General features: G+C 38.2%; 1 protein-coding gene across 3 annotated transcripts in view; it reads right to left on the reverse strand.

Annotated features, from left to right (window-relative positions):
* The window catches only part of galnt18 (polypeptide N-acetylgalactosaminyltransferase 18), a 462,670-nt gene that overhangs the window by 276,414 nt on the left and 172,404 nt on the right, over window positions 1–13,852 (reverse strand). For all 3 annotated transcript variants that reach the window (XM_062967703.1, XM_062967704.1, XM_062967701.1), the window contains exon 2: window positions 11,634–11,826. In XM_062967703.1, coding sequence (XP_062823773.1) covers window positions 11,634–11,826 — 193 coding nt within the window. The remainder of the gene's footprint in view (window positions 1–11,633; window positions 11,827–13,852) is intronic.

Consider the following 13,852-nt stretch of genomic DNA (forward strand, 5'->3'; position numbering starts at 1 on the left):
AAGCATAAAGATAATTTAGTACTGGAATGTTAATTTTTTTCTTTAAGAAAAAACAAGTAAGTAATTACAACAAAGCCTGCATTTCTCTTTCAGCAGTGTCCTACTATTCAGGTGTGAGAGCTCATGCCACAGAACATTGGACTGGAATTTGGAAAACACAAATTTAAATTCTTACTATGCTTTGAAACTCACTCGGTAAACATCTTCTACCCAACTATTAAAGGTACAAGAGCTCTGTACTCCTGGCCACCCTAAACAGCAATGAACAGATATCTGCCAAATAACACTGTCACTACGGTGGGTGTGGCATACAGGATATGTACTACTGGTGCTAGATCTAGGAATTTTAGCAAATATGAAAGGCTCTAAAACAAATGTAATTTAATTTGCAATATTTATTAAGACTGACTCTTAATAAAGAGTCAAGTCTTTATCTTGTGGTAAAAGTTCTGGATTTTTGGTGCATAGAGGCAGGGCACAGCCAAGGAAATGTTTATAAATCCTAAAGGAGCAGATAAACTATTTTAGCTTTCCTCGCCTAGCTTTTTACATGCAAACATGTTTTGTCTCCACCACAAAGGTAAACATCTGTGACAGCCAAGTTTTTCCAACTGAAAATATTGCTGTTTAGTGGTTCTTTTATTTTATACATCCTCTGTGGGAATCTACCCTACACATCTCCCTATTTTCTCTATTCCCCTCACCTATTTTCCCCATCTTTCCATTACTAGTGAATGTTATCTCTGTTTCACAGACATACTGCAGGGAACCAGACCAGGGAACAAAAAGTTTGTATCTAGTTGACGTGAGAGAATAATTCAGCATCTGTTCCAATGCAGATTCTGAGTTTCCCTTATTATGCTTAGCAACATTTTCTTCAGGATGGAGACAAGCTGACCCGCAATTTTCTACACAATGTGCTTCCCATACGGAGCTATAAAATTTAAAGTGGCACACACAGCCAAGCTGATGTCCTATTTTGTAAACAAAAATAGATTGATATTGTTATTCAAGATACTGTCAGCCTTACCAAAACCAATGACATTCTTTGTTCAGTGAGTAAAGCACTGTGAAGGATAACAGATAGGAATAGTAGAGCTAGGACAGTAAACAGTTCACCAATAGCATTCTGCAATTAGTAATCAAGGCTGAGGAACACAGGGGAAAAGAAAGTCACAAACATTGTTGTTTGAATGGTGTAAAATGTTAGGGTCAATTCACACAATTGGTGTTGCCAACTGTCATCAAATCAACTTTTATTTATGGTGAATCTATGGATGAGAGATTTCCAAGTATTTCACCTGGAAGTCCTTGATGCGGGAGATAGTCAGAGGATCCATAGGTCAGTGAGACAAATAGTGCGGCAGCAGAGTGAATAGCCTTATTTTAAGGATCTTAATCACCTTTTTTTCATATCAGGAGCAACTTGAGAAACTGCAAGTTGCTTCTGGTGTGAGAGAATTGGCCGTCTGCAAGGATATTGCCCAGGGGATGCCTGGATGTTTTGATGTTTTTACCATCCTTATGGGAGGCTTCTCTCATGTCCCCACATGGGGAGCTGGAGCTGAAAGAGGGAGCTCATCAGTGCTCTCCCCAAGTTGGATTCGAACTGGCAACCTATAGGTCAGCAACCCAACCTTCAAGTCATCAGTCCTGCCAGCACAAGGGTTTAATCCACTGCGCCACCGAGGGCCCCTTGATGCAGGATCTTGTATAGGATCTGCTTATATGTTCCATGGTAGAATTGGTAGTCCTGATAAACATGAGACAATATCATCTTAGCTGTACCTCCACAATCTTGGAACTTCTGTCTGACCTACACTTACCCACTTTAGTAAAGGACTTTAAGATGGACTTAGAAATTTATCACTTCACTGCTGCTTTTCCCCATGTGTGAATAACTTAACATGTTTCAGGGAAGGATTTTGCAGTATACCTGGGGATTTGTTCTAATACATGCAGTCCCTGAGTTACTAACATCCAACTTACAACCGACTCATAGTTAAAAACCAAGGTGTGAGAGAAATTCATTCCTAGAAAGTGAAATTCACTCCTGAAAGAGTTATCATGGGGAAAAGATGTCTCAGCTGAAGCTTTCACATCAATCTTTGTTTCTAAAGCAAGCCAATTATCACAGGGACAGAAATTGAGGTGAAATCTTCTAAATGGGCACAGACAGCAAAACAAAACACCACAGGAGTGTTAACCTTTCCCTATGCTATCCAAAAATGTACCTGCTCCTACTTGCATACAAATTCAATTTAAGAACAAACATACAGAATCTATCTTGTTCATAACTTGGGAACAGCCTGTACACTTGATATATCTTATTTATTTTCTGGATGACATTAATGTGGTGTCTTAACACTAAAAAGTCTTTAATGTAAAGAAGCACTGAGCACTTGTGATCTCAGTTCAATCATGAAAATGGTTCTGAGAGCACCTTTCTCCATGCATGGCTTCTGAGTCAGAAGAGGAGATACATGAAAACTAGCTAGATTACCCTTACTAGGGTACATGGGGTATTATTTTTTTTACAACATCTGCTAGTTATTTAACAGCAGCCTATATTTTCTGCTATTGCAAAAATACTTACTGTGGTGTTTTTTAAATTCCCATTTGTAATATTTTTTTCAGCTACAGTAACGTTCAGTTTCCCTCCCCTCCTCTCTTTTAAATTTTTTATACTTAAACCTATAAAAAATTAACATGAATACCTTTGGGAGCATCATCACATAAGGAAAAACAGAACAGACAGACCTGCATTCAAGCAGAAATGCCTTTTTACTTCAGGAAGGCTTTCCCCCAAATTAATTTAGAATTTAAAAGAAGAGACAGGCTTTTCATAATTATGCTGTTAAACAGATTCCAACTAGAAACAAGATTTAATAGAAGATGTTTTTTGCATACAGACTGCTATATCTGTATACACATTGTATACACGTTAATTGCTATGCTTTGCTTTGAACATGTGCTTTGAAACCCGACACTCAATGCACCATAGAATCATATAATAATATAGTTGGAAGAGACCGCATGGGCCATTTGGTCCAACCCCTGCCATGCAGGAAAAGCACAATCAAATCACCCTCAACAGATGGTCATTCAGCCTCTTTTAAAAGCCTCCAAGGAAGGACCTTCCACCACACACCAAGGCAGAGAGTTTCACTGCTGAACAACTCTTACAGTCAGGAAGTCATACCTAATGTTCAAGTAGAATCTCCTTTCCTGTAATTTGAAACCATTGTTCCGAGTTCTAGTTTTCAGAGCAGCAGAAAACAAGCCTGCTCCCTCTTCCTTATGACATCCTTTCACATCTATATATATAACAATGTTCTAACTATTTCTGCCTTAAAGTAAACAGCAAAACTAAATACCCAAAACTCACAAAACTTGGCCACAAAAGACATGGTCATCCGGTCTGTGTTTTTACATCAAAAAAACCCAAGAAAAATAAAGTCCTAATTAGAGGGAGAGGAATAACTGTTTTTTTCCTATTGCTGCTAGTTAGAAGGCTAAGCTCCACCCACTTTGGAAACCCACTCAGCCATTTAATGGCCCCCAGGGCCACTTCAATCAGGCCTCTTCTACACTGCCTATAAAATACAGATTATCTGATTTGAGCTGGATTATATTGCAGTGTAGACTCAAGGCCCTTCCACATAGCTATATTACCCATTTATAATCTTATATTATCTGCTTTGAACTGGATTATCTTTAGTCCACACTGCCATATAATCCACTTCAGTGTGCATTTTATACAGCTGTGTAGAAGGAGCCTCATATAATCCAGTTCTAAGCAGATAATATAAAATTGTAAATATACAGTAGAGTCTCACCTATCCAGCATAAACACCCCAGCAGAACATTGGAAAAGCAAATATGTTGGACAATAAGAAGGGATTAAGGAAGTCTATTAAATGTCAAATTACGTTATGATTTTACAAATTAAGCACCAAAACATCATGTTCTACTACAAATTTGACAGAAAAAGTAGTTCAATGCGCGGGAATGCTATGTAGTAATTACTGTATTTACAAATTTAGCACCAAAACATCACAATGTATTGAAAACATTGACTACAAAAACATTGACTACTAAAAGGCCAACTGCATTGGATAATCCAGAACATTAGATAAGCAAATGTTGGATAAGTGAGACTCTACTGTAATATGAAATAATTACTGTGGTATAATAATACAGAACAATATAATCTCTTAAACCAGGACAGTAAATAAAGAGCAACACTCTGAAAGCAGGGAAATTGGGAATTCCAGAAAGAAAACAATCAGGGCCAGCTAATACTTCCCAACAAAGGATTCTCCCAGGCAGGAAGCAAACAGGCTTTGAAACTGCAAGGCCATTAAATGCTAATCAAGGTGGCTAATTGCAGCATTCATACCTGCCACACTGAGACTATTAATTGCTATTCAAACTGGCCAACCAAGGATTCCGCAAGGGGAGAAGGGCGGGGTATAAATGCATGTAATAAATAAATAAATAAGGTAGAAAGTGGCCAGGCTTGAAAGCAGCAAGTGCTATTCAACCTGACCAATCAAGATTTCCCCTAGATATAAAACCCCCAAGCTCTGAAGCCATGAGGCTACTCTGTCCCATACAACCAGGCTTAGAAAGGATGCCCTATATAGAAAGCAGCCAGGCTTTTAAGCTACAAGACTATTCAGTGCAGTTCAAGCTGGCCAAACAAGGATTCCCCCACTAAGAAAGTAGCCAGGCTTCAAAGCGGCTCTTTGGTTGAGGGTGTTACTCCAGCTACTCCAGAAAATGGCCAGGCTTTGAGGCTGCAAGACTATTCACTGCTATTCCACCTGGCCAACAAAGGATTCCCATAAGCCACAGCAACGTGTGGCCGGGCAAAGCTAGTATATATATATGGCTATCATGTCTTCTCTCAGCCTTCTCTTCTGCAGGATAAACATGCCCAGTTCTTTAAGATGCTCCTCATAGGGATTCATGGTCTCTAGACCTTTGTTCATTTCAGTTGCCCTCTTCTGGACACATTCCAGCTTGTCAATATTTCTTCTGAACTGCGGTGCCTAGAATTGGACACAGTATTCCAGATGAGATCTAACCAAAGCAGAATAGAGAGGCATTATGGCTTCCCTAGATCTAGACACTATACTCCCTTTGATACAACCCAAAATCCCATTGGCTTTTTTAGCTGCTGCATCACACTGTTGCCTCAGGTTCAACTTATTGTCCACTAAAACTAAATATGGCTGTTAAATAAAGTTCAGCTGATTTCAACCCATGAAATTCTCATCTATGCAACAGTAGTATTATGTAGTGAACTAAATGCTATGCTGATCACTTTTACACGTTGTTCTTTTTAAAAGTATGATGAATTAATGGGATACTCATTGAAAATGGAATTACAACATTTAATTGTATGAAAAACTTACTTGCACACAGTATTTGGGATTGCCCATCCATTATATTTTTCAAGATATTATCACTTTCCTTTTTCCTAGTTCAGTACACTCACATGCACGCATACATGCACATGTGCAACCAAAATATAAATGAACACAGTGTTGCCTTTAAAAATGCCCTTCTTCTTTGGTGTAGGTGGAAGGGAGCTTCCTGATTCAGATATATCAGACTTCTCAGATGTAAAACAGCAAGAAAGAGGCAGAGGACTGATGAAATAAATGCTTTATTTAACTTTTCCCCTTAAATTTCCAGAGGGGTGTGTGTGTGTGTGTGTGTGTGTGTACATGTGCAGGAGAGAGAGGGGGGGGGAGGGGGGAGGTGGAAAGAAACTCTCAAATGAGGTTGTAAAAGGAGGTGTGGTGGGGGCAGTGAACAAAGTTTTGGCTTTTGTGGCAAATCCCAGTTGGGAGCAATAGATTATTTGTCTTCTCTATTAATTTGCTAGGTCTTCCAACTATATGGTAATTTTCAGGGGACCTGTGCCACCTAACAAATTCCTAGAGAAAATCACCCCCGCCTCCCAGGAACAGATAAGTGACATTGCAGATAAAAAGTTCCATGATTATCTTTGAGTCCCCTTCTTTGAGTCCCCTTCAGAAGAGATAAAGTGGGGTGTAAATAAGAATAATAATAGTAATAATAATAATAATAATAATAATAATAATAATAATAATAATAATAACTGCAAAAGGCCACCCTGCTGGGATCTGCACGCATCATCCGAAAATACATCACACAGTCCTAGACACTTGGGAAGTGTTCGATTTGTGATTTTGTGAAACGAAACCCAGCATATCTATCTTGTTTGCTGTGTCATACAACGTCGTTGTGTCAATAATAATAATAATAATAATAATAATAACAACAACAACAACAGGAAAAACTCAGCCACTATCAGGACCTCAAGACTGAACTTAAAAGACTCTGGCAGAAACCAGTGAAGGTAGTCCTGGTGGTGATGGGCACACTGGGTGCCGTCCCAAAAGATCTCAGCCGGCATTTGGAAACAATAGACATTGACAAAATTACGATCTGCCAACTGCAAAAGGCCACCCTACTTGGTTCTGTGCACATCATCCGAAAATACATCACACAGTCCTAGACACGTGGGAAGTGTTCAACTTGTGATTTTGTGAAACGAAATCCAGCATATCTATCTTGTTTGCTGTGTCATATTAAAATAATAATAATAGGGATATTGCTATATTTAAAAATAAAAACCCAAAAGGTCTTCCTGAATATGAATCTCAGGATCTTTCCAAGAGATATCTAAAAATCAACTTTAGGGAGGAGTTGGCTACAGACATCAACAAAGGAACATTAATTTTGGAAAATGCCTAACATGAACATTTGTAGAGAAGAAAAGTGCTACCATTATAAAAGAATAGTTTTGGTTGCAACATTTCTAATACAAATTGAAGTGGGTTGTCAGAAGGCATACGCCTTTACCAGTACTGTCTCACCTTCTAGCTTCTATGAAGACTTCACAGAATCTCAGCATCAGCTGGAAAGAATTTGGCTGAGCATGCAGTTCGCAGACAGTTACTGGGCACCAAAAGATGCTGAGAGGACAGCTAGCTGGAGAAGGGAGAGGCTGGAGTATAAGAGATATAAATGTAACTAAAGAGTGTGAGGAGACTGAAGAATGTGAGGTGCAAGGGCAGCGTGTGGAAGAAGGGGTATCGCAATGAGCATTAGATCTGCCTTTTCCAAAGGAGAGAAGGGGAGCCAAGGGTGAGGCTACGAAAAGCATACAACACAGAAATAATAACCATAAAGATCCTTCTTAGGACTTTGGAGCTTGAATGTTTAAGCTTGTCACTGGCAAAGATGGAGTTTCAGGAATTGCCACTTGTAGCATCTTGTAGCTTTACTTATGGACTGAACTGACTCAGACACACAAAACTAAAAGTACCACACAGAAATCCCTTTCAAAAAAATTGGCCCATAAAGTAAGCATATTACTTTTTTAACCAAGCTACCTTCAGCTACATAAAGCTAATTCACACTACAGGTTTAATACATTTTACCCACTACTGAATGATGGTTGTCATAATTTCCACTTTTGTGCAGCAGTGGTTTATGAAATCATTGTTCATTTCTTTATTTTTATTTTATTCATTAAATTAAAAATTAATTATCTATATCTTGCTCCAATTTATCTAAAGACTGTAGGGATGCAGACAATGCAATCAACCTGCACAGTTTAAAATAATTTAAAATAGTGAAAGATAATTAAAACAAACGAAAATATTTTTAAAAAATCAACAGGTTTAAAAAACAACCTAAAACTTGGGGTTTTTTTTTTTTTCGTGTCAGGAGCAACCGGAGTTGCCTCTGGAGTGAGAGAATTGGCCGTCTGCAAGGACGTTGCCCAGGGGACGCCCGGATGTTTTGATGTTTTTTTACCATCCTTGTGGGAGGCTTCTCTCATGTCCCCGCATGGAGCTGGAGCTGATAGAGGGAGCTCATCCTCACTCTCCCCAGGTGGGATTCGAACCTGGCAGCTTTCAGGTCAGCAACCCAACCTTCAAGTCACTTAGTTCACTACGCCATCTGGGGGCTCCCTAAAACTTGTTAAAGCCATTACATAAATTAAAATCACAACCATGTAGGGATTTATATAAAATCTATCAGTTCCATTTTTTTACTTGGCAATAGAATTTTACCTGAGTCAGCACCAATCAAGCTTCTATGGGGAGCCTGTGATTTGGGGTACCATAGCAAAGATGACCCTCTTCCACATCTTCCTATAATGCATTGATCAGAACAATGGAACAGATCAAACCTCAGGCTTATGCCTATCTATCTATCTATCTATCTATCTATCTATCTATCTATCATCTATCTAAAGAGATATTTGTTCAAGTATTGTATTTCCAATCTATTTAGGGATTTTAATTTCATCACCACCTGAATTCAGAGTTGAAGCAAAATGTCAGCCAGGTCAACTCCTTTAACACCTGTTTCTATGCAATATTAGAATCAATCTGGATAAAACCATTTATGTTAGGTGTAGCTGTCAAGTCTTTAGAAGAAGTCTAATGTAAAGTACACTGCAATAGTCTAATCAGTAGGTTATCAGCACATGGATTACCATAGCTAGGTTATTTTGGCTAAGAAAGGCCAGAGCTGCTGGACCAGGTGAAAGGGGTGCTAAGCATTCCAAGCCTCCAATGGCAGAGATGGATTAAGGAATACTCCAAGATACTGAGATTTCACTTGTTCTTTCAGAGGGAAATGCAATCCCAACCAAAAAAGGTAAGTGAGCCAATTCACAGATTCAGGAACAACCAGTCCAGAGCCTTAGGCTGGATCTACACTGCCCTATATCTCAGGATCTGATCCCAGATTATCTGCTTTGAACTGGATTATATGAGCATACACTGCCATCTAATCTGGGATGCTGGGATATAGTGCAGTGTAGCAGGGGCCTAAGTTTTATTAAAATGCATCTTCAGTCTTTTATGACATCCAGGTCCTGAATCAGCAGATATACAGCTTCAAGCAATTCTGATGACAAACAAAAGGAAAACTGAACATTATCAACTAATTGATGACACCCAGTCTCAAACCTCCTAATGACTTCTCTCAGCAGATTCATACAGATACTGAAAAGTACAACAGAATGTAGAATTTAGGGCTCTTCCAGGCAGGCCCTATATCCCAGGATCTAATCCCAGGTTTTCTGTTTATTCCAGATTATCTGGCAGTGCGGACTGATATAATCTAGTTGAAAGCAGAAAACCTGGAATCTGATCCTGGGATATAGGGCCTGCTTGGAAGGACCCTTAATCACCATGGAGATGAACGGTACACTGCTGTTGTCTAAAACAAAGACCATAGATTAAAGTAGATCCATGCTAAAATAATCTCAACTATTGTTATACTACAGACTCAGTCCAACAAAATTATTGATATCAAAACCCGATCCAGGAATTTCTCCAGATATCCAAAGAGATCTAAGGAGTTAACAGGATAGACTTTCCTCCAGCTTTCATCTGGATAAGATAATCAAACAGAGCAACCCGAGAGGCACCATACTCTGTTTTGATAACATACCCTGACCTGAAACGAGACTGAAATGAATTCAGGTAATCTGTTTTGTATAAGAACATCTGAAGGTGCCCAGCTATCACATGTATAAAGGAATCGATGGCAAGGGGGAAAAATCTTTTAATAATAATAATATCCCACCTCCGTCACCAATATAAAGGAAATGAGCAAAGCGGGGAGACTAGGCTGATTATACTAATTATAACAGATTTTCTTTTTAAATGGTAGCTGCCACCAACCTAAAATGTCTTTAGGATTTTTGTTGTTAAATGTGTCTGAGGCAAACTTTTCCCATTTTTTGCCCACACCGTTTTCCCCCCAGGCTCCCAAACTGATGTTCACTATGAGGCTTTTCTGTGGTATTTTACTGTTGTATTGCTGGAACTTTTATTAAGACTTCTTGATGGAAAATATACACTGTGGAGGCTCTTGTAAGTTGAAAATATAATAAAAATTTATTTTCTTGAAAACAGGTAAATGATTACTTCAGAGAGGTTCATAAGCGTAATTGGTTCTTCAGCTTAACTTAGTTGTATGTTTCAGATTTACTTCACTTAATTTCAAACAGTTCCAACTAACCAATCTATCTATTGGTCACAAAAACCCTTGCTCTATTTGCTGAGAATAGACACGGGTTCCCCTGGGTTGTTAATTAACTCTAACTTAGAGTCCTTCTATTAACCAACCCAATAGTGAGAGTCAAGAGATCCAAGCTGCCTGACTTTGTCTGTCAGTTTCCACAGCTTTCAGTTCTCTCTCTCACACACACACTCCCAACTCCAAAACCAAACTGCTCTCTTCAAACCCTCAAACCAGAACTGCCTGGAGCTCTTTTTTTTTCCTGCACTCTAAGACTTGGCTCTTCCCATCTGCTCTGGTTGGCCAATCCTAGGAGTCTCTCTCTAAGCTCCTCCCCCTTTCTAACCACACTCAAGATGGCTGCCTGGCCTTCCTCAACAAAAAGGAGGCTGCCTCATTCACTGTTACCAAGGCTTCATTCTAGGCCTAATAGGTAAGGTTCACTACAACATGCTAAAGCATTTTGCCCAAACAGGGGATATTGTGCTGAGGGTAGTTCCCATACAAAGGGGTCCAGCAAGTAATTTTTCAGAAGAGAATGCACTACAGTTTAATTGAAAACAGCAGCACCTCCTTGCGACAGAGAAAGGCATTTACTATCCCCTGGATCCAGTCAATTAATACACCTCTGTTTGATCTTATCAGTCAAATAGCTAGGGGCTAAACCTACATATGGTGGGACAGACTAATTTAAGTGTCATCAGCAGGCCACAGCAACTGAAATGGATTCCTGAAGATTTAACCAGATGTAGTACTGGGAAGTCCCCAAACTATACAAAAAGTATGGTATCACATTTTGAGTGGATACAAGCAACTTTCTCCTGAAACTGTCCAGTTGTCAAAGGACACCTATTCTCTCTGGCCCTGATTCCAAAGGCTCTTTATCTACCTAGGATATGAAATAGGATGGTCATATCTTCAAACTGGGTTTTAATTGATGAAGACTACTCATTACACATTATCTGAATCCAATAAGTTTCACCTAATTTTGCTACTGTATTTTTCCTATTCATTCTTTTTATAAATGTCTAAATAAAAACAAATTCTGATGCTTGTTTTTTTAAGGTAAATGAATTGTAAATAAATTGGCAGTCCATGCTAAGGCTGATAACTGTATTTTCCATCTGGGGTGTCCTTAAAACAAAGTTGCACATAATACATATTTCATGAAATGAACATTCACCCTTTCCATTATGTACAATTATTGAGATTACAGGTTGGAAGACTGTGAACATTATCCAGCCAAAGGTAATTCCAATTGCTGTTATTACTATTACTGCCACTGCTACTACTCCTGAAACTCAAGTCAGCTTACAAAAATCAAAACACATACAGCCAAAAATTTCCTTAAAAACATGGTATTGGTGCCTTCCATGTTGGAGGGGTCATATGTGTGGTCCAAAGTTTAGTCCGTATTTTCAAAGAACTATTTATGGTTCTGAAGCTATTTAAAATTTGGAGAAAACACCAGAATAGATTCATCAACCCACTGACATCAAAGCCGTAGAAACGAATGATTAAGCCTACTAGAAGGCCATCCTTACCCATTGGGTCTAAAGTCAGGCAATGGTCTATCCAGGGGAAGGCGATCACTCAGGTATGCATTGTAGCCATAGTACTGGAACTGTTTCAGGGCAATACGTCTGTTCTCAGGGCTGAGGTCCTGGCCCCAGTGAGCAAAGAGGGATGAGTCGGTGAAAGCCTCTTCTGGGTTGTCTTCTGCTTTCAGTGGCGCTTCTGAAAAAAAAGGAAACAAATAAACATAAGAACAAGAACTTTTATTTATCCAGAAAGTAATTAACTTTAATGTACATTAAAAAGTTATCATTCTAATTTTTCCAGACTATTTCATAAAGCTTTTCATAAACAAGTAGAAATTCTCAAAAAGTCATTCTAGAAGAAAAGTGTCACAACTGACAACACTCCCACTGATATCTCCACAAAGCTGAGACCTGTGAAACCATTTCCAATTTGCAGTTGTTGTGAAATGCTGTTCTTCATATCTATTTTCTGATTTTATATGCTGTGCACCGCTTTGAATCCCACTTTACGAGAAAAGTGGGATAGAAATAAATAAAATTATTATTATTATTATTATTATTATTATTATTATTATTATTATTATTATTTAGCCTTTGGTCCCTGTCCTTAATAAAGTTTGCAAATTGCACAGAAAATTGTATTAAAAGGTTATTATAAAATGTTTAAAATAAATGGTTGCATTCTACATACATCAAACATTCTTTGGAACAGCTATATGGCAATTTATATTTCTTTTAATTAAAAGCAGCAGTTTATGCTGGAGCTAAGGAAAATGTTGGAGAATTAGATAAAAATCCTGCCTCCTGATCTTCAGATCCCAACATTTCTTCTCTCCAATAAACCTCTGATTCAAGAAAAAAAGGATTTTTAGATTCAAGAGACAGAGGGTCTGGGGAGAGGTCAGCAGTGTCCGGTTTCCGGTGTCTATTATTGATGGTTTAGTTTTCAAGTAATTCTGCGTATTCTTTCCTAAGACTTCATCAAAATATAGAAGTACCCACACTCTTTTACCTTTAAAGGATATTGATAGGCTCTGTGAAGGAGCTCAAAAGGGCATATTGAGGATATAGCATCAAAGGTAATCAAAGTGAAAGAATAGTTTCTATTAAGAGAAACAGTGAATGAGTAGCTATCTTCCCTCAGCCAACAGGCAAGATAAAATAGATATGTATGTATGCTTCAGGTTTCTGCGCAGTACCTGCCCAATTTAAAAAAACAAACAAACATGTTTTTTAATGCAAGAGCTACCAGAGTAGACTAGACAGTGTGACAGGTCATGGATAATAAGTGAAGTTATTCATATTCAACACTTCACTGTGACTTGACATATCACAGGTCAAGTCCTTCACTGTAATTTATTACAAGAATTTCCAAGATCCTGACATAACATAACACAATTCGCCATTCTGCAAACACTGTTTCTAGAGATAATATAAAGCAAAATATAATTATAAAATACACATTCCAACTAACAGGAATAGAATTGCTTTTAAAACCTGTTCCCTTCCATGTCTATATAAGTTGATTTCTATGAAGCAAGTCACAATAATTTAATTAAAATGAGGTCTCATTTTCTGGATCTTTGAATTCTTTAGATCAGAATAAACTGTGGGAATTTTTTTTGAACATGTGCTCCCTTGCAAACTAGAAGTACCAATTTCTTCTTCTCCCAAGTCATTTGAGAGGAGAAATTCAGATGTGCTTCCATTATGTAATGAAATCATTTTGGTTACTTAGGGGATATAACCTATTTTGAGAGACAGATGGGGGAAGTTTGCTTCTTCTAAACCTCCCCGGTGATTTCAATGTTGCTGACAGACATTGGTGTCCCTTGGAATTCAATCTCGAAGGAACGGCAGGAAGACAAAATATTCTTAGAGGCAGCATCAATCAGAATCCAATGAACATGGAGTTATTTGGAAAAGGGAAAATAGTGGGGGATGCGGCTGCATTCTGCACCAGTTCCAGATATTTGGAGCACTACTGATAGTACTCAGCAAGAAAGATTAGGCAAAAATAAAAAAAGATAGGCAAGAGTGTATGTAGAAGAGTAGAAAGTAAACATGGCTCTCTTTCCTTACACTGTTGTTTACTAAATTTCTCACCTTACTTTTCTTCTAGAGAGAAAGAAAAAGGACATGTAAAAGATCTAAGATATCAAAAGAAACTCTCCTATTACATAATGCATCAGAATTTTGTTAGAGATGTCTGCCTAGATACA

The sequence above is a fragment of the Anolis carolinensis genome, chromosome 1 (genome assembly GCF_035594765.1).
Source record: "Anolis carolinensis isolate JA03-04 chromosome 1, rAnoCar3.1.pri, whole genome shotgun sequence".
Lineage (NCBI taxonomy): Eukaryota > Metazoa > Chordata > Lepidosauria > Squamata > Dactyloidae > Anolis > Anolis carolinensis.